Source organism: Ctenopharyngodon idella, chromosome 22 (assembly GCF_019924925.1).
Source record: "Ctenopharyngodon idella isolate HZGC_01 chromosome 22, HZGC01, whole genome shotgun sequence".
Lineage (NCBI taxonomy): Eukaryota > Metazoa > Chordata > Actinopteri > Cypriniformes > Xenocyprididae > Ctenopharyngodon > Ctenopharyngodon idella.
The window spans coordinates 30313479-30336624 of NC_067241.1; the positions used below are offsets into that span (position 1 = coordinate 30313479).

General features: G+C 41.0%; 1 protein-coding gene across 1 annotated transcript in view; it reads left to right on the forward strand.

Annotated features, from left to right (window-relative positions):
- The window catches only part of mybl2a (v-myb avian myeloblastosis viral oncogene homolog-like 2a), a 46131-nt gene extending 22985 nt beyond the window's left edge, over positions 1 to 23146 (forward strand). The window contains exon 8 of the mRNA XM_051880504.1: positions 21231 to 23146. Coding sequence (XP_051736464.1) covers positions 21231 to 22994 — 1764 coding nt within the window. The 3' untranslated portion in view covers positions 22995 to 23146. The remainder of the gene's footprint in view (positions 1 to 21230) is intronic.

Sequence of the window (23146 nt, forward strand, 5' to 3'; positions counted from 1 at the left end):
CATTTCCAATACTTCGAGGTAATTCCCCTCCCGAAGTAAGGTGACGGCGTCCTGTCAAGAAGCTACTATCACTACCTCAGTCACACATGAGCACACAGGTCTTTAGCATCTACAGGTGCTGGTCATATAATTAGAATATCATCAAAAAGTTAATTTATTTCACTAATTCCATTCAAAAAGTGAAACTTGTATATTATATTCATTCATTACACACAGACTGATATATTTCAAATGTTTATTTCTTTTAATTTTGATGATTATAACTGACAACTAAGGAAAATCCCAAATTCAGTATCTCAGAAAATTAGAATATTGTGAAAAGGTTCAATATTGAAGACACCTGGTGCCACACTCTAATCAGCTAATTAACTCAAAACACCTGCAAAGGCCTTTAAATGGTCTCTCAGTCTAGTTCTGTAGGCTACACAATCATGGGGAAGACTGCTGACTTGCCAGTTGTCCAAAAGACGACCATTGACACCTTGCACAAGGAGGGCAAGACACAAAAGGTCATTGCAAAAGAGGCTGGCTGTTCACAGAGCTCTGCGTCCAAGCACATTAATAGAGAGGCGAAGGGAAGGAAAAGATGTGGTAGAAAAAAGTGTACAAGCAATAGGGATAACCGCACCCTGGAGAGGATTGTGAAACAAAACCCATTCAAAAATGTGGGGGAGATTCACAAAGAGTGGACTGCAGCTGGAGTCAGTGCTTCAAGAACCACTACGCACAGACGTATGCAAGACATAGGTTTCAGCTGTCGCATTCCTTGTGTCAAGCCACTCTTGAACAACAGACAGCGTCAGAAGCGTCTCGCCTGGGCTAAAGACAAAAAGGACTGGCCTGCTGCTGAGTGGTCCAAAGTTATGTTCTCTGATGAAAGTAAATTTTGCATTTCCTTTGGAAATCAGGGTCCCAGAGTCTGGAGGAAGAGAGGAGAGGCACACAATCCACGTTGCTTGAGGTCCAGTGTAAAGTTTCCACAGTCAGTGATGGTTTGGGGTGCCATGTCATCTGCTGGTGTTGGTCCACTGTGTTTTCTGAGGTCCAAGGTCAACGCAGCCGTATACCAGGAAGTTTTAGAGCACTTAATGCTTCCTGCTGCTGACCAACTTTATGGAGATGCAGATTTCATTTTCCAACAGGACTTGGCTCTTGCACACAGTGCCAAAGCTACCAGTACCTGGTTTAAGGACCATTGTATCCCTGTTCTTAATTGGCCAGCAAACTCACCTGACCTTAACCCCATAGAAAATCTATGGGGTATTGTGAAGAGGAAGATGCGATATGCCAGACCCAACAATGCAGAAGAGCTGAAGGCCACTATCAGAGCAACCTGGGCTCTTATAACACCTGAGCAGTGCCACAGACTGATCGACTCCATGCCACGCCGCATTGCTGCAGTAATTCAGGCAAAAGGAGCCCCAACTAAGTATTGAGTGCTGTACATGCTCATACTTTTCATGTTCATACTTTTCAGTTGGCCAAGATTTCTAAAAATCCTTTCTTTGTATTGGTCTTAAGTAATATTCTAATTTTCTGAGATACTGAATTTGGGATTTTCCTTAGTTGTCAGTTATAATCATCAAAATTAAAAGAAATGAACATTTGAAATATATCTATCTGTGTGTAATGAATGAATATAATACACAAGTTTCACTTTTTGAATGGAATTAGTGAAATAAATCAACTTTTTGATGATATTCTAATTATATGACCAGCACCTGTATACACTCTCACTGTCCTTCTCAGGTGTACGCTGGTCCGACACAGGATCATTAATACTAACTCTGAGTATTACAGCCACACCCCGAGGGTGACTTTATAGTCTTCCAACACTATCACTGTCTCTGCTGTGGTCTTTTGAGCATAGAATCTTTAGTACTTCTATTCCTTACCTGCGCAGCATATACCTGACATGACTTCCAAGTTGCTCTTTGCAGAAATGAAGTTTTATTTACGGCCGGGAGGTCACTCGTCACAACAACAGAGTGAGTCTCAATGAATAGAAAGATACATGCACATTTAAGTCTTACAGTTGAGTAAAAACCGATGTCTTCTTAACTGTGATTTGTTCTAGTGATTGGTTTGTAAGCTAATCATATGACTGGTCTTTGACCTGAGCATCCTTAGTCTGCATTTTCTGTACATTTCATGTTGACATAAAATATTTCTATCACAATAGTCTACAATGAATAAAAAATCACAAACATGACAATTGTAAATAATTTTATATGTACAATTTAATTATATATAGTTTTTTGCAAGTGAATGAATATCTCAGCTCGTCCGTGAACATGCATGTCGTCAGAGTTTCCAGCGTTGTACTTTTGCTGTAAACTAGTACAATGAAAATTAAAATACACAACATTTTTAAATTACTCATGTTTCCAAATAAATGAAGCAGTATTTTTTATTTCCTAATAACCAGTTTAAGGAGACCTCAGAAATCTTGAACCAGAAAGAAAAAAATAACCTTACTGTTTTTGCTCAAATGAACCAATTTGTTTTTTATTCCTGATTTTAAAACATACATGACAAATAACAAATACATTATAGTTTGACCACAGATTTAAAAACGGCGCTACAAAGGTTATAATTAAGGAAATTAAACCTATAAAATTAAATGTCTACTCAGGCTTTAACACCAAAAAGAAAGAAACATCGGACCTTATAAAAATAGGTCTATTTTATTCAAGACACATTGCTATGTGGCATCAACATGCATTTATCATATCATTATCATATTTATTTTAACATAACATTGAGTTCCATTCAATTTTCTTCAACAGTTCTCCTCACAAAATGAAATACATTTCAAACACAAATTCAGCAAAAACAGAGTGGATAGTGTTGTCAAAAATATTGATTTTTTTTTTTTTTTATACATATCAATACTGAAATATCTTAAACGGTTCCAATACTTATTTTCCACAGTATCGATACCAGCTGCGCTTTCTCGTTCTCCTCTCTGACAGCGAGTTGACACACACTTGCATCCTCTCACTCACATAATTTTACTTACTCTCGCAGATTTCATGCTCAGTTGTTGTTTGTAATTTTAAGAATACTGGTTCTAATTGATCAGGTCCAGCTGACTTATTTACATCCAATAATTCAAGAGCTTTTTGAACCTGACAAATAGTAAACTGTTTAAAACTGAAATTAAGATTCAATAAATGTCTCCCTCTATTATCCATATCATTGTTCACATCTATAGTTTCAGGTGCTTCAAATAGAGATCCAGCAGCAACAAAGTGCTTATTGAAACAATCATGCATTTCTCCTTTATCCAAGATTTTTATAGAGTTATCCATTATGTATAAGGGAAGCTCTTTTTACCCCTGAAATAATCAATATTTTTTCAAAATTTCGAAGGCTTGTTTAAGTTACAAGTTGTTTCATTTTAAAAGTAATCAGCTTTAGCTCTCCTAATCATCACTGTGCATCTAATTACATAGTTGTCAATCAGATTGAAGATCAGAATGCTGCACTCGAATTCAAGCAACATCACACTCATGGATCAAATTTGATAATGTAGGTGAAAACCAAAGGTTGTTTACACAGTATTTTTTGAGAGGAGCATGTCTATTTATAATAGTAGTGAGCCCTTCGTAAAAATATGAATGCTTCTAGGCACGCTCCATATCTGAAATCCACAATAGCTTTTCCCGATCAAACCCAGCAAGATCATGAAGAAAACCTTGTTCACTAATTTGAGACATACACCGCCTAGTAATAATACAAGGTCTTTTAAGTAATTTTGCATTTCTAACTATTGCAATGGCATAATGATCACTAATATCATGTGCATAAACGGATGCTACTGAATCTGAGGTACATTTGTATATTAAAACACTCTAAAAATTGCTGGGTTAAAAACAACCCATTTGGCAACCCAGCGCTGGGTAAATATTGGACAGAACACATGCTGGGTTAAATTAACCCAGCGACATTTTAACCCAGCAGGCTGGGTTGAGAAAACTCAAGATGTAGTAATTTTTTCAATTAATGGATTTGCTATTCTGGGTTCCCTTTCGATACTTCACTCGTACTGCGTATGGGGAAAGGTCTCCTTTTTCCCCGTTACTGAAGCCTTTTTCAATAACGCAGTGTAACTGCATCGTCATTGGTTCACTCATAGAAAGTTGTTGAACCAATGATGGCGCGGCATAGCTGCGCGGCCTATGGCGACAAAGCGTGCGAAGAAGCCCGCCAAAAGGGGCCTCTCTGTGCTCGCTTTCTTTACTGAAAGCGGCCCCGCTGCTCGCGCCCTCCAGTCGTCTTCCTCCCGCGAGCCGGCTAGGAAGAGACAGCGGGGCAGAGCGGATCAGCGCCCGGAGTTGTGCGAGCTCACGTCGGCTCAGCCCCCGCGTGCCTCGCCCTCTCCCACTAGAGAGCAGTCCCCCGTCCTGTTCTCCCGCCCTGAGCTGCGTCCCTCTGCAGATGCGAGCGACCTCGTCTCATTCGGCGGATCGGACGAAGAGCCGCTCGACGACTCCATGTCTCTCGCGGCCTCTGAAACGGAAGGATGGGCCGGTGACTCGGAGGACCCCGCCCACCTACCCTCGCTGGAGCCCATTGACTGCCGGGGTAATTCCCTTTATTAAGCCGGGTATGGACGCCGAGCTTTTCCGTGTCCTCTCGAAGGCAGTAGAGGAACTGGACCTCGAATGGGCCCCGCCAGAAGAGCCATCGCGGAGCAGGCTTGATGAGTGGTTCCTGCCGGGTCGTTGCCAGGCCCCTCGCCAGCGCTCCGCCCCGTTTTTCCCAGAGGTGCACGACGAGCTGGCAAAGTCGTGGCGCGCTCCCTATTCTGCCCGCCTATGCACCATTCACCACTGTGGACGGCTCTGAAGAGAAGGGCTACGAGCACCTACCGCCCCTGGATGAAGCAGTGGCGGCTCACCTCTGTCCCCCCGCGGCTGTGGGTTGGAAGACGAAGAGGGCCCTTCCATCCAAGCCCTGCAGGACCACCTCTGCCCTGGCTGGCAGAGCCTACTCGTCCGCAGGCCAGGCTGCCTCAGCGCTGCACACCATGGCTATCTTCCAGGTGTTCCAAGTGAAGCTCCTCCGCTCTCTGGACGAGTCCGGCATTGATGCACCTGCCTTTCGTGACCTCTGCAGTGCCACCGACTTAGCCCTGCGTGCCACAAAGGCCACAGCCCAGGCCATTGGACGATCCATGGCCAGCCTGGTCGTGCTCGAGCGCCATTTGTGGCTCAACCTGACCGAGATAAAGGACCTGGACAAGACGGCCTTCTTGGACGCCCCTGTCTCTCCTTCTGGTCTCTTTGGGCCAGCGGTAGAGGGCTTCACGGAACGCTTCACCACAACACAGAAGTCGTCCCAAGCCATGCGACACTTCCTGCCCAAGCGCTCCAGTTCTGCTTCTGCTTCCAGCCGCCCCAGGCCTGCGCTGGCTCAGCAGAGCAAGCCTGCACCCTCTACCTCTCAGGCAGCGCCTCCCAAGGAACAGCGCCAGCGTTCACGCCCCGCAAAGCGCTCCTCCTTCCTGAGACGTCAGGGACCCCGGCCTAAGATTTCGCTGGACCCGACGCCTTCTAAGTCCTCCTGATTTGCCAGGAAGGAAGAGGATGGGGCAAAGTCTCGCCGATGCCGGACCACCCCAAAAGCTCCTTCGTTCAGTCTCTCCTCCACCCCATTTAGTTCCGGGTGTGGGAAATATGTTCAGTGTTGTGCTAACTGGACCCACAAATGTTGCGTCCATGCAAAATGCCGTTCTCACGGCGAACACTATAAATATTTTACCTCCTCAAAGAAAGAGCAAACTTCCTCTTCCACTCTCTCCGGTGTACGGGCCCCCGACCGGCGGTCCGTCATCCGATGCCATTCAACCCCTTGTCACGCGGGCCAAAGCCTGGCAGGCCATCCCCGGGGTGTCAAGCTGGATCCTGGAGACCATAAGTCGGGGCTACTCGCTTCAGTTCGCCCGAAGGCCCCCGCGCTTCAGCGGGGTGCTTCAGACTTCAGTAAACACGGACGACGTTCATGTCCTCCGAGCCGAAGTCACGACTCTACTGAGGAAAGGAGCTATAGGAATAGTCTCCCCCTCAGAGAGCAAGTCGGGGTTCTACAGCCATTATTTCCTGGTCCCCAAGAAAGATGGCGGTCTCAGACCCATCCTAGATCTCAGACTCTTGAACCTCTCCCTCATGAGACGGAAGTTCAAGATGTTAACGCTGAAGCAGATCCTCGCGCAGATTTGCCCAGAGGACTGGATGCTTACTTTCACATCCAGATAGCCCCCCATCACAGGCGATTCTTGAGATTCGCATTCGAGGGCGTGGCTTACCAATATACAGTCCTTCCCTTCGGGCTGTCCCTAGCTCCTCGCACTTTTACCAAGTGCATGAACGCGGCACTTTCCCCACTGAGACAGATGGGAATCCGGGTTCTGAATTATCTCGACGACTGGCTCATTCTGGCCCAGTCGCGAGCCGAGCTAGAACATCACAGATCCGTGCTCCTCAGCCACTTGGAATGCCTGGGACTCAGGGTCAACTTTGCCAAGAGCTCACTGCTTCCCAGCCAACGTATCACGTTCCTGGGTGCAGTTTTCGACTCAGTGCATATGACGGCGGTAGTCTCGCCAGAGCGCGCCCTGGCCATTCAGCAGCTCGCGGCTTCAGTCAGGAACAAAGCCTACCTCCCTCTGAAGTTTTTCTAGAGGATGCTAGGGCTGATGGCTTCCGCCTTCCCGGTTTTGCAGCTCGGCCTCCTCTGGATGCGGCCTCTACAATGCTGTTTGAAGTTTCGGGTCCCTCCTCACGCCTGGCGGCACGGCCGCCTGCGTCTCAGGGTCAGTCAGGCCTGTTTGACAGCTCTGAAACCTTGGACGAACCCTGGACTGTGCTCTCGACGGATGCGTCCAACACAGGTTGGGGCGCTCTTTGCGAGGGCAGACCGGCCTTCGGCTCGTGGTCTTGCGAGGAAAGCCATCTGCACATCGACTGCCTCGAGATGCTGGCAGTGATCCGAGCCTTTCAGGCGTTTCAGGCACACCTGACGGGACGCCACGTCCTAGTCCAGTCGGACAGCATGACAGTGGTGTCATACATAAATCACCAGGGCGGCCTTTCGTCCAGCCGCTTATGCGCACTGGCGAAGCGTCTTCTGGAGTGGGCATTACCGAGGTTACAGTCGCTCAAAGCGACTCACATACCCGGGAGAACGAACTTGGGAGCAGATATGCTCAGACGAGTGGATGCTCCACCCCCAGACGGTTCTCACGATCTGGGAGTTCTTCGGGAGGGCACAGATAGACCTCTTCGCCTCAGAAGACAACTCTCACTGCCCAATTTATTTCTCGAAGGAGGAGATGCTCTGGCTCACGACTGGCCCTGCACCCTCCTTTACGCTTTTCCCCCGATCGCCCTGATCCCTCAGGTCATCAGGCGAGTCAGGGAAGACAAACACAGAGTCCTCCTAGTGGCCCCGCTCTGGAGGAGCCAAGTCTGGTCCTCAGAGCTGTTCAGGCTTTCCACGGGAGCCCCGTGGCCGATCCCCCTGAGACAGGATCTCCTCTCTCAGGCGAACGGGACGATCTGGCATCCCCAGCCAGAACTCTGGGCTCTGCACCTCTGGTCCCTTGATGGGAGCCTGTAAACCTCCCAGCGGACATGCTAAATACCATCTCTCAGGCGAGAGCCCCGTCCACGAGACGCCTCTACGCCCAGAAATGGTCGGTCTTTGTTGACTGGTGCTCTGCACGCAACATAGACCCTGTGGAGTGTGACGTATCACCGATACTGTCTTTCCTCCAGGGGCGCTTAGATATGGGTCGCACCCCTTCAACGCTCAAGGTTTACGTAGCAGCCATTGCAGCGTTTCACGCTCCTATCGCTGGCCAGTCAGTGGGACGAAACAGCCTTGTGGCGCGTTTCTTGAGAGGTTCTAGGCGATTGAATCCACCTCGACCTCTCACCGTTCCCACCTGGGACCTCTCTTTGGTCCTCAGAGCTCTCAAAGGGCCCCCCTTTGAGCCACTGCGTTCAGCTGACCTCAGGCCCCTGACGCTCAAAACCGCTCTGCTACTTGCACTAGCATCGGTCAAGCGTGTTGGCGACTTGCAGGCCCTCTCTGTGAGCCCTGCATGCCTTTGAGTTCGGGCCTAACGACTCCAAAGTTGTTCTGAAACCTAGGCATGGCTACGTTCCTAAAGTGCTCTCGACTCCATTCAGAGCACAGGTCATTTCCCTCTCAGCGCTTCCTCCCTCGTCGGACGAGCGAGAGCTGGAATTACTCTGCCCTGTCAGGGCATTGAGGACCTATGTCGAGCGATCACAGCCTTTCCGGCAATCCGATCAGCTCTTTATCTGCTTTGGCGGCCGCACCAAAGGGTCTTCGGTCTCAAAGCAATGTCTTTCGCGTTGGATAGTCGACGCTATTGCTCTTTGCTACTCCTCTATGGGCCTGAACTGCCCCATAGGAGTTAGAGCCCACTCCACTAGAGGAATGGCTTCCTCTTGGGCATGGTCCAGTGGAGTTTCTATTAAAGACATCTGTGAGGCGGCCGGCTGGTCCTCGCCATCCACTTTTGTCAGATTTTATAACTTGGATATCCCGACCTTACAAGCTCGGGTCCTCTCGGTATGGCCATGGGCCGCGCAGCTATGCCGCGCCGTCATTGGTTCAGCAACTTTCTATGAGTGAACCAATGACGATGCAGTTACACTGCGTTATTGAAAAAGGCTTCAGTAACGGGGGAAAAAGGAGACCTTTCCCCATACGCAGTACTCGTTCCGTATCTCAGGGAACCGAGGTTACGTTAGTAACAGAGTACGTTATTCTTGCTGGCTTATTCTTAATTTCTCCTGTGCTTTCCTGTACAACTAGACAATCATGAATAAACAAATAATGAAGAATACATGTTTAGACATAAAATAAGAATTTTTAATGCTTGTCAACTGACATTTACAAATGTGTTAAAATGGCAACACCAATTACAATTAAATGCAAAAGTCATTTAAAGTGCTAAAACTGACATCAATTAAATATTGTCAAATAGTTTTAATAAATAAATATTATTTCTGAACAATGACATTTATGCGTTATACAACTGTTTAAATTCACAGTGAAATTGACCGACAATTAAATTTTAAAGTCAGCAAATGCAAAATCATTTAAATATGCTAACATTTACATCAAGTATTAAATAGTCAAATACAGTTTTAAAAAAGAAAAAAAAGAAAAATGATTAGTTCTGAACAATGACATTTATACATGTAACTTACATTTAATTGTTTAAATTCACAATGAAATTGACAGAGAATTAAATTTTAATGTCAGCAAATGCAAAATCATTTAAATGCTAACATTTACATCAAGTATAGCTAAATATAGTCAAATACAGTTTTAAGAAAGAAAGAAAATGAGTTCTGACCAATGACATTTGTACATGTAACTATTTGATTGTTATGAAATTAAAGTGAAATTCACAGATTGCAAAATTGTATTTTACAGTATGTACACAGTAAAATTGACATTGATATTTACAAAACCAAAAAGAAAGGGGGGGGGGGGGGGGGGGGGGGAATAATAGTTACTCTTCAGCAAACAAGGACGTGCGGAGAAACTGAATTGCAGAAAATTCCTTGCCCTCCTTTTGGATGATAACATGCTGCAAAAACTCCCAGGTAGAAGCACACTGCTTGGGGTAGTTGATGTCAAACACAAAGAATGCTTTGAAGCATACATCAACAGCTGCAAGCAGTGTGCTTTGTTCGAGGGCTTGTCCATTGATGATGACAAAGGATTGCGATATGTGCTGGGCGTTTCCCATGGCCATGACAAAGGGATAGAGTTTTGTGGACTCTGCCCGGTTAAGAAATTCCACCATGTTGGTACCAACCTATAAAAGAAAGCAAATACAATACAGATTGTTTCAATGGCAACAGTGTCATTGTTCAGTTGAAGTCAGTTCAGTGTTGATTCAATTCAGTTCAATAACTGTGTAAAGTTCATCATGAAATTGAGTTTGTGATTTCAACAGTCATTATTTTTATTTGGTGAAAAGCCATGTAATAAGTGGTATGATGTACATTATTCGTTAAATGTTTTGTTTGATCTTGTTATTTTAGGATTTGTTTTGAGGTAAAAGTTTTTCAACTCAAATAAATTTTGTGTCTATTTATTTACTTATGTGGCAAATAGCTGTGTAATAAGCCAGATAATGTACATCTAGCCAAAATAAACTCCTTCAGGGTGATACGAGATCCCTCCGCTTAGTGTCGATTACCCTGTTGAAGTTTATTCTGCAATATCAACTGGCTGGATGTTAGGGTTGGAACGGTTCAGATTACTCAAGGTTTGGTTTGTATCACGGTTTCGGTACGGTTTGGTATGTGCTATGTTCAGTTAAAAAAAAAAATAGGACAATTGTCAAATAAATTAAAGAAAATAAAAACAAATAATCTAACTACAATAAAACAGCACAAATAAATGTGAGAGCTAAGATACAAATAAAATAAACAATGCATTACAGGTTTTTCAGCTAACAGTAGCTTTCAGGTACAGAAATTGAATAAAGTAATCAAATACAAAATGACACTGCATATGAACTTCTTTGAATAATTAATTAAAGATTAAACATTATCGAAGTTACAAAAGCTATTCAGTCAAGAGTGATTTTTTTCGTCTTTTGTCGTTTGATTAACATTAAAACACAAAGAGCAGGGATATTAGACTGCTGTCCCTTTAAGACATAATTCAAAGATCCAGTACACTGATACTGATACACATGCGTTGTCTGTCTCATTTTTCTCTTAAGACATAACCTACTATGTTTGTTAGGAGACTCGCTAAGATAGGCATGTTGACAATTTTTGTGTGAATTTGTCCGTTTAGGTGCAAGGCTTGAAAGAGAATTTGCACAAGAGTATTTGCGCGCTGTGATGCAGCTGTCCATGTACGCGCTTCGGATGAGTACACACTAGTGATGCGCGGATTGCGGTTATATCCACGGGCGCTGCGTATAATCCGCGGGTTGGGAGGGTCGGGTAATAAAAAAAATAACGTTCAATTAATTGCAAGTGGACGGGCGGATTTGAGATAAATCATTAATGTTTTGATTTTAATAAAGACACGAACTCTCATTTCACGGTAAAACGCAATGAATGTGCATCACGCTCACATTCGTTTTCAAAAACGGCTTATCTCTTCAGGAAAACCAATAAAGGAAAACATTTGCCAAGAGCAACTCCTAGTGGACATTATAGAGCAAATAGGAAGAAAATCTAAATGAGATATTGCTAAATACTAATTGTAATTTTTCGTCAGGCACTAATTTGCAGATGCAGTTGTGGGATAAGCGTCCTTGAGCCCTGGAAGGTGCTATATAAATAAAACGTATTATTATTATTTATTATTATTATTATTATTTTTAATAATATTATTCATTTGTTAAGCAGCAATGAAGGCAAAACAAATCCAAGAGGAATTTCAAAAAAGAATTAAAAAAAAAAAAAAAAGGGAAAGGAAAGAAAAGTGCCTTTTGGGAGCGTTTTACTTAAGTAGTTAACTAAGCAAGTGTTTGGTGATATAACAGCTGATAATGAACGATAAAGCCTATATCCAGCCTAGGCCTGGGCGATAAAACGGCATCGATATTTATCGACGGTACGTCTTATTCGATAACGATAGAAAAAATGTTCGATATAACTCTCGATATAGTTTCACTTAAATGCATTAAAGTCCCTGGATCACAAACAGACGCGCTGCGAGTGACACAAACAAGTTGGTGTGGAGTTCAGATGCGCAATCGGCACGTGAGATCAGAACACACAAACACATAAAAATGAGTGCTGTACCTGCCGGCAACGAGGAGATTGTGAATAAAAAAGGACATATCAGCTCGTCAGTGTGGCAGTTTCATGGTTTTCTTACGTCTTACAGTTTATCTACTTCAAAGTTCGTCTTAAGAGAGCAGTTGTCATTATAGGTATTAACAGCTGCACAAACAGTGTTTTCAACCACACAGTATTTTTTTATTTCTGTTACAAACATTCAAATTATCACAGAAGTACTGAGATAAAAGTTTATGGTTGAGATAAAAACACTAATGTCTATGTTATCGATCAAAATAGAGCAAATCAGCTTTTGAAAGAAACTTAAACGCGCTGAAAATGACGGATTAATCGCTTACATTGTTTCACCACCAGGTGGCAATAAGTGACTGTTAAAAAATGTATTTGACGTTGAAACTTCATTCAACAGATTCTTTCAAATACACTGATTCATCCAGTAATGAAACAAGAGTTAAATATGGGCGTGTCATTGAATCATACATCCAAACAGATGTTTTAAAAAATAATTAATTCAAATATATTTAAATTTTTAAAAATGACTGCAGCAGTTAATATTTTGTCAGAACCTCTAGTAAATTGTGTTATTTCGTTTAGTTAACATTCAGAATTGTGATCTCGGTTTGAAACAAAAAACAAAAATTCTCAATTTATCCAGAATTGTGCAGCTCTAAGTTTCTTTAACACTTATTTATTTAATCTTCATATAAAGTATAGAGGTTTGTTTACATTTTATTTAGCTTTGTTTTAAAAATTATTTGTTGTTAATTAAAAGTGCATTGGTTAAATTCAAACATTTTTTTCTACTAAAATTTTTTCAATAATTATCGATACCAATCAATATGAAACATTATATTGTGATAATTTTTTTAGCTGTATCGCCCAGCCCTAATCCAGCCTTTGCCTGGGCTGAACGTAGCTATTTAATGTAATTTAATTTACAACTTTGTGTGTGTGTGTTTAGGAAGTTGCAGTGACGGAAATAATGACATTCGATTTTAAGTTTAAAGGGAGTAAAGCCTCTAAAGACACTCAATTTTTCCAAAGAAGACATTTTATTACTTTAAATAAGATTTAAATTCATTTAAAAGCAGCCTAGTTTAGTGTAATAGGTTACCATATCACGAAGCTGAACACTGAGAATTTGAATAACTGTATTGTGACGATCAAGTGCGGGACGGGTGCGGATATCTAAATCAGAGAAAATCATAGGTGCGGGTGGGTCACGGGCGGATGACAAAAAAAAAAAAAGCAGATTCGGGTGAGGTTTGAGATGATCCGCGCATCACTAGTACCAAATCGTGGACATTTTTTTACCGAGAACCGTTCCACCCCTACTGGATGTACATTATCCCTTGCTTAATGCACAGGCAGTTCCATTCAGGTCTAGTCAACATTCTAAATTGATGCACTGGCTACACTGTAGCAAATAAACATTAAACAATGTAATTTAAATAGCAGTTATGTGGTTTTAGCTTTCTAGCTTCGTCAATAGATGGACAAAAGACCTTCTGACCAATTCTGTACACTGTGGCAGGAAGAAGAAGGGGAAGGACCAAAAGAGCAACATCACCTCTGTTCTCTGCAGAAAAGAGAGATGACATCTCAGAAGCAGGACGAGCTAAAACAAATATATACTAAAATTAGTGTAATAAGCTACAGTTATAAAACTAAATATGCAATAATGATACTAAATACTTAAAGTTGCCTTTTATGTTGTATTATATTGAAGATCTTAAACTACCAATACCTTGTAGAATGTTTTCCAAAGACTGATTCAACTTGTCTTCCTTAACTGCAATCCTTGAAATTCTGGCAGCAAAGAAAGTGGCCCATGATTCAAACAGCTTCAGCCCAGTTTCTCCATGAAACTGATCAAAGTCTTGGGAAATCTAATACAATGGGGATAGGGTGTTTTAAATTATGATATCTGCAATACATAAAATTAGAAATATAAGACATTTTAATAACTCCATTAAACCCATACCATGCCAGGCGTGTTCAAGAGATGCGGGAACTTGCGGACAACCTCTGCAATGCTCTTTGTTCCATTCTGTCGGATCCACTTAGCCCTGTACAAGGCTGTCTCCTTCATATTCACTACAACTTGGTTAATGGATGCATGATTATTTTTCAGCCAGCTCACAAGACTTTGGGCTCTCTCCATTGGAACAGTAGATTCTGTTTTTGCAGACAAATGACATTTAAAAAGTATTACACAAGTAATAGAACTGTTCTTAATATTTTAGCACATGTAATTCAGTCATACAGTAGACATAAGGCCATGTTTATGCAACAGGGTTCATATTACAGAAGCTTACTCACTCAAGAATCCTATCTTTTCTGCTTAGTTAGCACAGAGATTTCAGTCAGGATCCAATTTATCTATTACAGAAAGGCATTTTCTAAGTGCGTTCTCTTATCTGAACTTGTTCTAGGATTCTTTTCTTACAAATCTTTAGGAACAAATAACCTCTCTAGCAACTTTAATCAGCTAATTAACTGCCTGTCATAATAATTTTATCTGTTACCAAGTAACCAAACCAAATAATTTGTTCTTGCACACTTGCATTGTTTTGGTAGTGAATGACTGTGCTTTTAATAAATCAGTTTAGTCAATGGGTGTCATTCACAAACTGCATATGCACTAAATTTTGCATGAAATATACAAAGAATCCAGGCTCTCTGGATGTCTCTGGGGTCATGAATTGCAATTTGTTTATAATAGCAACATTTTTACATCAAAATACATTAATGTATATGTGCCACATTCAATACTTGGAAGCAAACGGCCACTGCTATGATGGGATCATGATTTCTCAATTCGTGACCCCCTTAAAAAGTGTCATGTCTGCCGAGATAGTGACGCAAGACAGGAAAAAAAAGGTTGTGCGGAAACCCCTAATATGAAAATTGTTTGGGTGTTTTATGCAAATTACTAACTTATGACTAAGTGTTCACTCGCTTAAAATCCTCTTAATGTATTAAAGTGATACTACACCCTAAAATGAAAATTCTGTCATCATTTATTCACCCTCAACCTGTTCCAAAACCATAAAACTATGGATAATCTCCAAAACACAAATTAAGATATTTTTAGTAAAACCAGTGATTTTTCTTTCCTTTTGTTGAAAGTCCAGGTAACCAAAAATTAAAATATCCAAAAAGCTTATAAAAGCAATGTAAAACAAATACAGAACAAACATCATTGTTTTTCATTAAGCATACAATGAACCAATGACATTTGCTCTAGCATGCGACACAAGCTTCATTGTTTATCATATGTGATGCACTCTATGTATGTTTATATGTGAATAAAAGCCTAAATTAAATAGGTTTATCATGTAAAGCAATCGTATCTATTCAAAAGACTTGAATTAATCCGCTTGATTCAAATGAATTTGTTTCAAAAGATCCAAAAAGGTTATAAAGGCACCACCTTTATAACCTTTTTGGATCTTTTAAGTTTTGGTTACCTTAACTTTTAACAGAGGAGCAGAAACTTCTCAGGTTTCATTAAAACTATTTTAATTTGTGTTTTGAAAATTAACCAAAGTCTTGAGGGTGTGGAACGCCATGAGGGTGAGTAATTAATGACAATTTTTATTTTTGGCTGAACTATCCATTTCAGACGTTAGAGGGTTAGTTCACCCATAAAGGAAATTACTCACCCTCATGTCATTCCACACCCGTAAGACCTTCATTCATCTTCAGAACACAAATTAAGATATTTTTGATGAAATCTGAGGGTATCTGATCCACACATAGGCAGCAATGTCACTTCACTTTTTGACGTCCAGAAGGGTACTAAAGACATCGTTAAAATAGTCAACGTGACTGCAGTGGTTCAACCAGCTTATCTTATGAAGCGACAAGAATATTTTGTGTGCAAAAACAAAACAAAAATAACGACTTTATTCAAGAAATTCGTCTCTCCGCTGTCATTCTGCCATGTTATTTACATTGCAGAGCTTCCGTGTTTATCTAATCTATTTTGGCTTTTAATTGTTCAGCATATGAAACTTTTAAAATGTGTCATTTTAAAAGAAATACAGAAGACACAGGCTGAAGAAAAGCACAATGACCTGGTCCCACTTCAGTGGTTTGTGCAAACACAGAACCTGAAAGGAATGTGTAGCACTGCATCATTTGGTGCCGAAATGCCATAGTCTTGCATATGTTCTTAAAATTGCAAGTGACTTGGCTAACACGCTTGAAAAATCCATGTTTCAATTCAAAAAGCATTGCCCAAAAGTGAACCAGTGGTCCCAACTTCATGATTGCCCTGGGGTAGTGTAGCATGAAGTGATACTTGGGGCATAGGTGGAGATGTGGGTACAGCTCCAAAAAGAGTCTATGATGCTCTTCGATAATGTAGGCAAGAAAGATTGTGGCTCCTGTTGTAATAGATGGAGAAAAAATAAACTCCATACACTGTAAAAGTAGGAGCAGCAGATTCCAGTACCTGTTGCAGCGTGGAATAAGATCACCAATCATTCATGGTAGCAATCTTAATAAGCACCAAATCTGGGAGGCAGATTGGCGCATACCCCCATCAGGTTTACGCAGATCACTTCTGCTGATAGGGGTAGGTTGATTGTCATGTCAATTGTCAATATGTCATGCATAATGTCAGGGGCAACATTATTAGTCACATGAAAGAAGTGCAAGCCATTTAATACACTTTCCTCTCTCATACCTGTACTTGAAGGATTATTCTCACAGAGATCAGCTTGGTAATCGTCTGCATCAAGAAGTAGAGACTGATCCTCTCTTGTCTGTTCCCATAACACATCTCTGTGTGCCTGGCACCACCGGCATACATAATTGCCTGAAAAGCTCTGTGTAAAGCCAAGAATGCCACTCAATCCCAAATTGTCTCCACACACCTGAGCAACTCCAAACTTTACTGTGCCTTGGAAATGAGGCATATCTATGGAGATGCCTTCCAGTTCTAGAATCTTTAGCTCATCAATGATGGGATTCAGGACTGCACTAAGACCATAAGTCTTGGCATCATCGGTTTTATAAACTGCCAATAGAAAATGTGAATTCAAACTTGACAACAACTCTGGAGGCAAACTCTTAATAGTGAAGTAAAGGAAGCCAAGTTTGTGCTCGACAGTTTTGGATCCTAAAGGATTTACTGTCTCACAGTCATCATTGTATAAAACCAAGGGAATTGTAAACTCTTTAGAAAAAAAGAGCCTGTTTGTGCCAAATCTCCCCATCACAAAAATCCTGTAGGACATCTGTATTGTCCCTTTGCTGCCACTGGAGTGCTGGCTGGAGTACACCTGGGCATTCAAGAATTTTTGTCAAAAGAGGCCTGAGTGGCACCCTGTGAAATGTATCCTGAACTGGAACCTGTCTAACTATGCCTGTGTCTGAAGCCCTTTGTGACATATATGACACATCAGGAAACACTTCTTCAATTGGCTCAATGAAGTTGCCTGACTGAGTGAAGTATGCCATTTGCTTTACATGAGACTCGAGGCCTTTAAATGGTTCAGAGGCAATATTAAATTATTCTCTGAGGACTTGTACCTCTGAAAAATCTTCCTGGCCTAATCTCTGAAAAATCATCGTTTTGTTTTGTAGATCTGTCACAATGTTGTGAATGAAAGAGGAAGTTTCCTGAACCACATAATTGACAGAACTAAAGGTCTGAGATAATCTGGACCTCAAACAAGCCAAGAATGTAGCAACCCTGTTCATAACCCCCTCAGGGCCAAGGTCATCCCAATCATCATTTGGACCATCCGTATTTGGGTCCAAAACTGCATGTTCAGCTATAGTTCTGGGCTGTTCAGTTTCAGGAGCACTAGGCGCATCTTTCTCACTACATGGCTCATGTTTCAAAAGATGTCTTTTATACGATCTCAAGTAATAAAATGTCCTTCTGCACCCATGCTCACAACATTTAAAATGTGTACTTGCTGACGTTATATTATGTACTGCCCTCAGATGTGTGAAAAGACTTTTTAAATCACCGTGTATGAGTAAATCGCAGTTAAAACGTGTACCTGAGCTCATCATGGTGCTTTAGAAACTTCAGGCGAAGACCGATTTTTGGTTCGAGGTTTACAATTGCAGGCTCATCAAGAAGCATGAAACTGTCCTCATCAATTTCCTCATCTGAAAATCACAATAAAAAATAAACAAATTAGACAGTAATGTTTTTACAAAAATACCAATTCTGCCATAATCTACTAACCCTTGCATGTAACAAAAGGTTTGGAAGAGAGCAACCTGGACATTCTGCTAAATTACAAGGTATACAGTGAGCAGAATTGCCAAGCCTCTCTATGCAGAATTTAAAGATTGCATTCCTGGATCATAAGAAGTAGAGCAAGGTGCTAGCAATGCAGAGTTCTATTTCTGGGAAACGCATTTAAGGGGTCCTATTATGCCCTTTTACTGTTTTTGGGGTGTACTAGAATATGCTTTCATGCTTGATTGTTCAAAAAACACATTATTTTTCACATATTTTACATTATTACAGCACCTATCTCCCCGGTCTGGCTCAAATGTAAATTAATTTTAAAAAGGTTTAAATTAACAGCTAAAATTAATAAAATACATTATTTATAATAATGTTATATACTCATCCTCATGCTGCCCCAGATGTATATGACTTTCTTTCTTCAAACACAAATGGAGATTTTAAGAAAAATATTCCATTTCTATATAACAAAATGGATGGGCCCCTCAAAATTGAAGCCTCATAAACCACAGTGGAAACCCATTTGACCCCAGTTGATGAATCAGTGTCTTCTGAAGCGAAATTATAGGTTTGCATGGGAAAAATACTGATATTTTAAACTTTTTTAAAACTGTACGCTATCACTTCAGGCCAACTGTTATGTGTTTGCTTCGCATATACATCAGCATGTTCACAACGTGCAGACACTTTTGTCAAACGAACTCACGTGTTACAATTGGCCGGAAACAATAGTTTATAGATTAATATGTAATATAGGACATTGTGAACATGTTGGTCGGAAGTGTTGGTTTATAGTTTTAGTATTTTTTCCATGCACACCTAGTTTTGCTTCAGAAGACATTGATTCATCAAATGGGGTCGTATCGATTACCACCATGTTCATTTTGTGTGGTTTACAGTGCTTCAATTTTGAGGGGCCCATCCACATGTGTTATATAGACTGAGAGAAATTGAATATTTTTCTTAATCTCCATTTGTGTTAAACAGAAGAAATAATGTCATATACGACTGTGGCGGCATGAGGGTGAGTAAATAACATTATTATAAATAATGTATTTTATTAATTTTAGCTGTTAATTTTAACCTTTAATACTAATGCCAGCTGACATGGCTCCCTTTATGTTTATAGCATTAATGTTAGTTGAGAGATTTTTTTTTTTTCCTATAGAAAAATTAACATGTAGCTACTGTATCTGATATTTATCCAAATTAATCGATATTGAATCAAGATCAGAATCGAATCACAAGCTTATGAATTGCTAAACTCAGACATTGGCAGCCCTGTGAGCTTAACGTTACCTACTATTTAACTATAGCACAGATCAAATTAATATGTGTTTTTAAAGGGATAGTTCACCCAAAAATGAAAATTTGATGTTTATTTGCTTACCCCCAGGGCATCCAAGATGTAGGTGACTTTGTTTCTTCAGTAGAACACAAATGATGATTTTTAACTCCAACCGTTGCAGTCTGTCAGTCGTATAATGCTTGTCAATGGTAACTCCATCTATAAGAGTCAAAAAACATGCACAGACAAATCCAAATTAAACCCTGCGGCTCGTGACGACACATTGATGTCCTAAGACACGAAACGATCAGTTTGTGCGAGAAACCGAACAGTATTTATATAATTTTTCACCTCTAAAACACCACTATGTCCAACTGCCTTGCGCATCCGGTTGGTGAGGTCTGAACGCGCTTGCGGTGTTGCGGTGGTGGGGTCCGAAGGTGGGGCGGGGTTGTTTGGTTTTTTATATATTATATATATATATATAATATATATATATCAGAGGTTGTGTTAGACTTGCGTTTCGTCGTCATTTTGATGGATAGGATCGTAAAAAAAAATCCATCATAATCAATAATTACCCGTCATTTTAATTTTTATATTTTAATGATAAGACATTTAATAGCTTCTGATTTCGTCCACATTTTCATTTTTATTCACGAACTTACAGGATAAGCAAATAGGCATAGGCTATGCATTTATTTATATTATGAAAAGAAAGTTTTCATCTTGAACACTTGTCACGGTTTGTGAGTGAATGCAATCATCCTTTCCTCTTTACTACTGTACAGAACGAAATAAAAATTAATGAAAATCAAAAAATATGTTGAAAGATACAGTAGCACATCAGTTCAATCAGTGTTGCAAACTATGTCACGTAACATTATACCTCAGAAAAGCCATAAACTTATAGTCAGAGAGAAAAATAACAAAACTTATGTAAATAAGCATAAGTAACTTTATTATTATAAAATAAAACTTGACTTAAACTGGGTGCTCGTCTGTAATCAAGCGCATCGTTTTCATTTTATTCTGGAGACTGAACTGGCGCTCTGCTGCCACACTGGAGAGCGCACTCACCACCTACTGGACAGGGGTGGGAATTACAGTTACAAGCTACATAATCTGTCAAAATGACGGACGGGCTGCAGATTTTTTTCATCACTGCTAAAAAAATTCCATCAAAGATGGAAAATTTTAGGTTAACGCGACCTCTGAGATTATATATAAAATGTCACATTACCGCTGGTGACACTCCACCACCGCGGTGGCGCGATTGTCATGCCTACCGTCACAGCCCTAGAGTCTGCTTGACTTTGAGATGTGCCATTTACACTTGATAGTGGACATCCTGAGATTTAGATCAGCTCAGACTCTGAAAACCGCACTGGAAAAGTCACCCAATGATGCACGTCATTTAATAATAATTAGGACAAATGTAGGATCAATCTACTTAATTGCTGACTTTGGCCGCTTTTTCCACCTTCGGGCCAAACGGTTCTAAGAACAGTAAGGAACAGTTCCAGTTGTATTTCCACTTGAGCTTGTTTCAGCACAGCATGATTAGAAACCATTCTCGGCCCAGAATTCTCAGCACATTTGGCTAACTGTGCCGAACTTTGCTGGTAGAATGCATGTAGTGACGTCGCCAGTCAGGATTGCTCACTTGTATGTTGCCTGTGCTTCTCAGTTTCTCTGTTGCTGGCTAAACGCTCTATTTGAGCGATATAAACACAAATTAATAATAAAATGATATAAAATGTAAACTCCTGCGTTACCAAGGCAAGGCAAAGTTTGGCCCAACTGTGGAAAAGTGACTATTGTAATTGGGATAAGTTAGAAGTAAATGTGTATGCCTACACTTGTCATTTTAATGTTTAATTTTAATTCACAGTCAAAAAGTACAGTGGAGCCATTGCCCAAGGTGAAAGAGATGAAGAGGACAGCTTTAGAAAAAAACCTGAAGGCCAACAGTCCACCCCTCTATCCATGTTCAGCTTCACCCTCTATCTCCAGAAGTCCCTTCATTGTTGAGTCGCAACATAAAGCATTTATAGATGATGTTTTGCAAATGATTGCCGAGGACATGCTACCGCTAAACTTTACTGAAGGTTCTGGGTTTCGTAAGTTCATGACTTCAGTGGGTCCTCAATACCCACATCTCTCACAGCACATGATAGCTTCACAACTATATAATGCTGTGGAGAAAACCATCAAGCCACAGCTGATCCAACAGCTCAGGAGCTGTGTATCTTTGATTGGAGGCCATAATGTTGTTCACATCACTGCTGATATTTGGGCTAGTGAACATATAGAGCCACTTCTTGCCGTTCAGATGCACTTTCTTGATGAAGACTGGAACGTTCACAGGCCGACTGTGGCTTTTCGCCATTTGCAGTGTAATCAGTTTACAACAAAGATTGGAGCAGAAATCGAATCAGTTCTTCTAAGCTATGGGCTTTTCCCCCATAACATTGGTTACAGTATCATCCATGAGGCCAAGAACACTATTGCTACGCATGATATTTTCTGTGACTACAAGATCATGTATTCTGCACAGAAGAATGATCCAGATGAAGATGAATTATTGAGTTTTCTTGATGATCAGGTCACCATAGATGATTTCTCTATAGCTGAAATTTCATCCAGCAAACATCTGGATTGTATTACTACCCTACTGCATTGCGTAATTAAGGAGGCACTGAAGAAGTCCAGAGTTGTTGAGGGTATACTATTTGAGGTACAAAGTGTGGTGTCTTTTTTTCGCCGCAGCACCTACTGGCTTGAGGTTCTTGCAAAGAAATGCAAGCTCTCACTATCTGGTACTTACAGCACAAGCAGCTATACCTGGAACTCCACAATCACCATCATCCGTGAAATAATGCAAGAATCAGTATGGGACTTGGTGATGACCCTTCTGAATCAAGCCCGCACAGAGGCAAAAAGCTGCCACATTTGTCCACCAGTGGTTCATGTGACACGTGATCAAGTAGTGGACTTTGTTGGCTTACTGGAGCCTTTTGAAGAGGTGGTCCAGGTACTTCAGGAAGACGGTATCACCTTGTCCCTCATCATTCCAACTATCATTGGACTTGATAAAACACTTGAGACCAAGGCCACAAAGTTTAGCTTTTTCTGCTCAGTCCTCCGTTCTGGTCTCCGTTCTTACTTCCAACCTATTATTTTGCGAAGAGATTTGATACTAGCCACAGTTCTGGACCCACGAATCAAGCTTCAACCCTTTGACAATGGAAAAGAGAAATTCAAGAGTAGCACACTGTTTACACCTTCCAAATACCGTGCCTCTAAAGTTGTAGAATCAGCATTGAGTGAAACTGCAACAGAAATGAGAGGTGATAAACCAGAACATGTTGATATGCAGTCCACTGAGCTGAATCAGTATTTATCAGAGCTCTTGTCTGAGGAAGATGTTTCCGTTCAAACCTTCTGGAAAGAAGCTACACGCTTCCCTTGCCTACAAAGCATTTGCCACAAATTGTTGGCTGTCCCAGCATCTTCAGGGGGATTTAAAAGACTATTTCCTTTAGCATCCTGTATTGTACAGGCCCGAAGAAGCAGGCTACCGCAGCACACGACAGAACGACTTCTGCTGTACCGAGAGTATCTGAAGAAGGATAGCAAAAATGCAATGGAATAAATACTGAGATTTTTGCCTTAAAGGAACTGGGAAAGATATGCAGATATAATGTGTATGTACTTTTTTTTTTTTTTTTTATTTTTTAATTGAGTAACTTTTCATGAACATGTCATGGACAATAAACCTGAAACCTGAATAATCTTGAAACTACA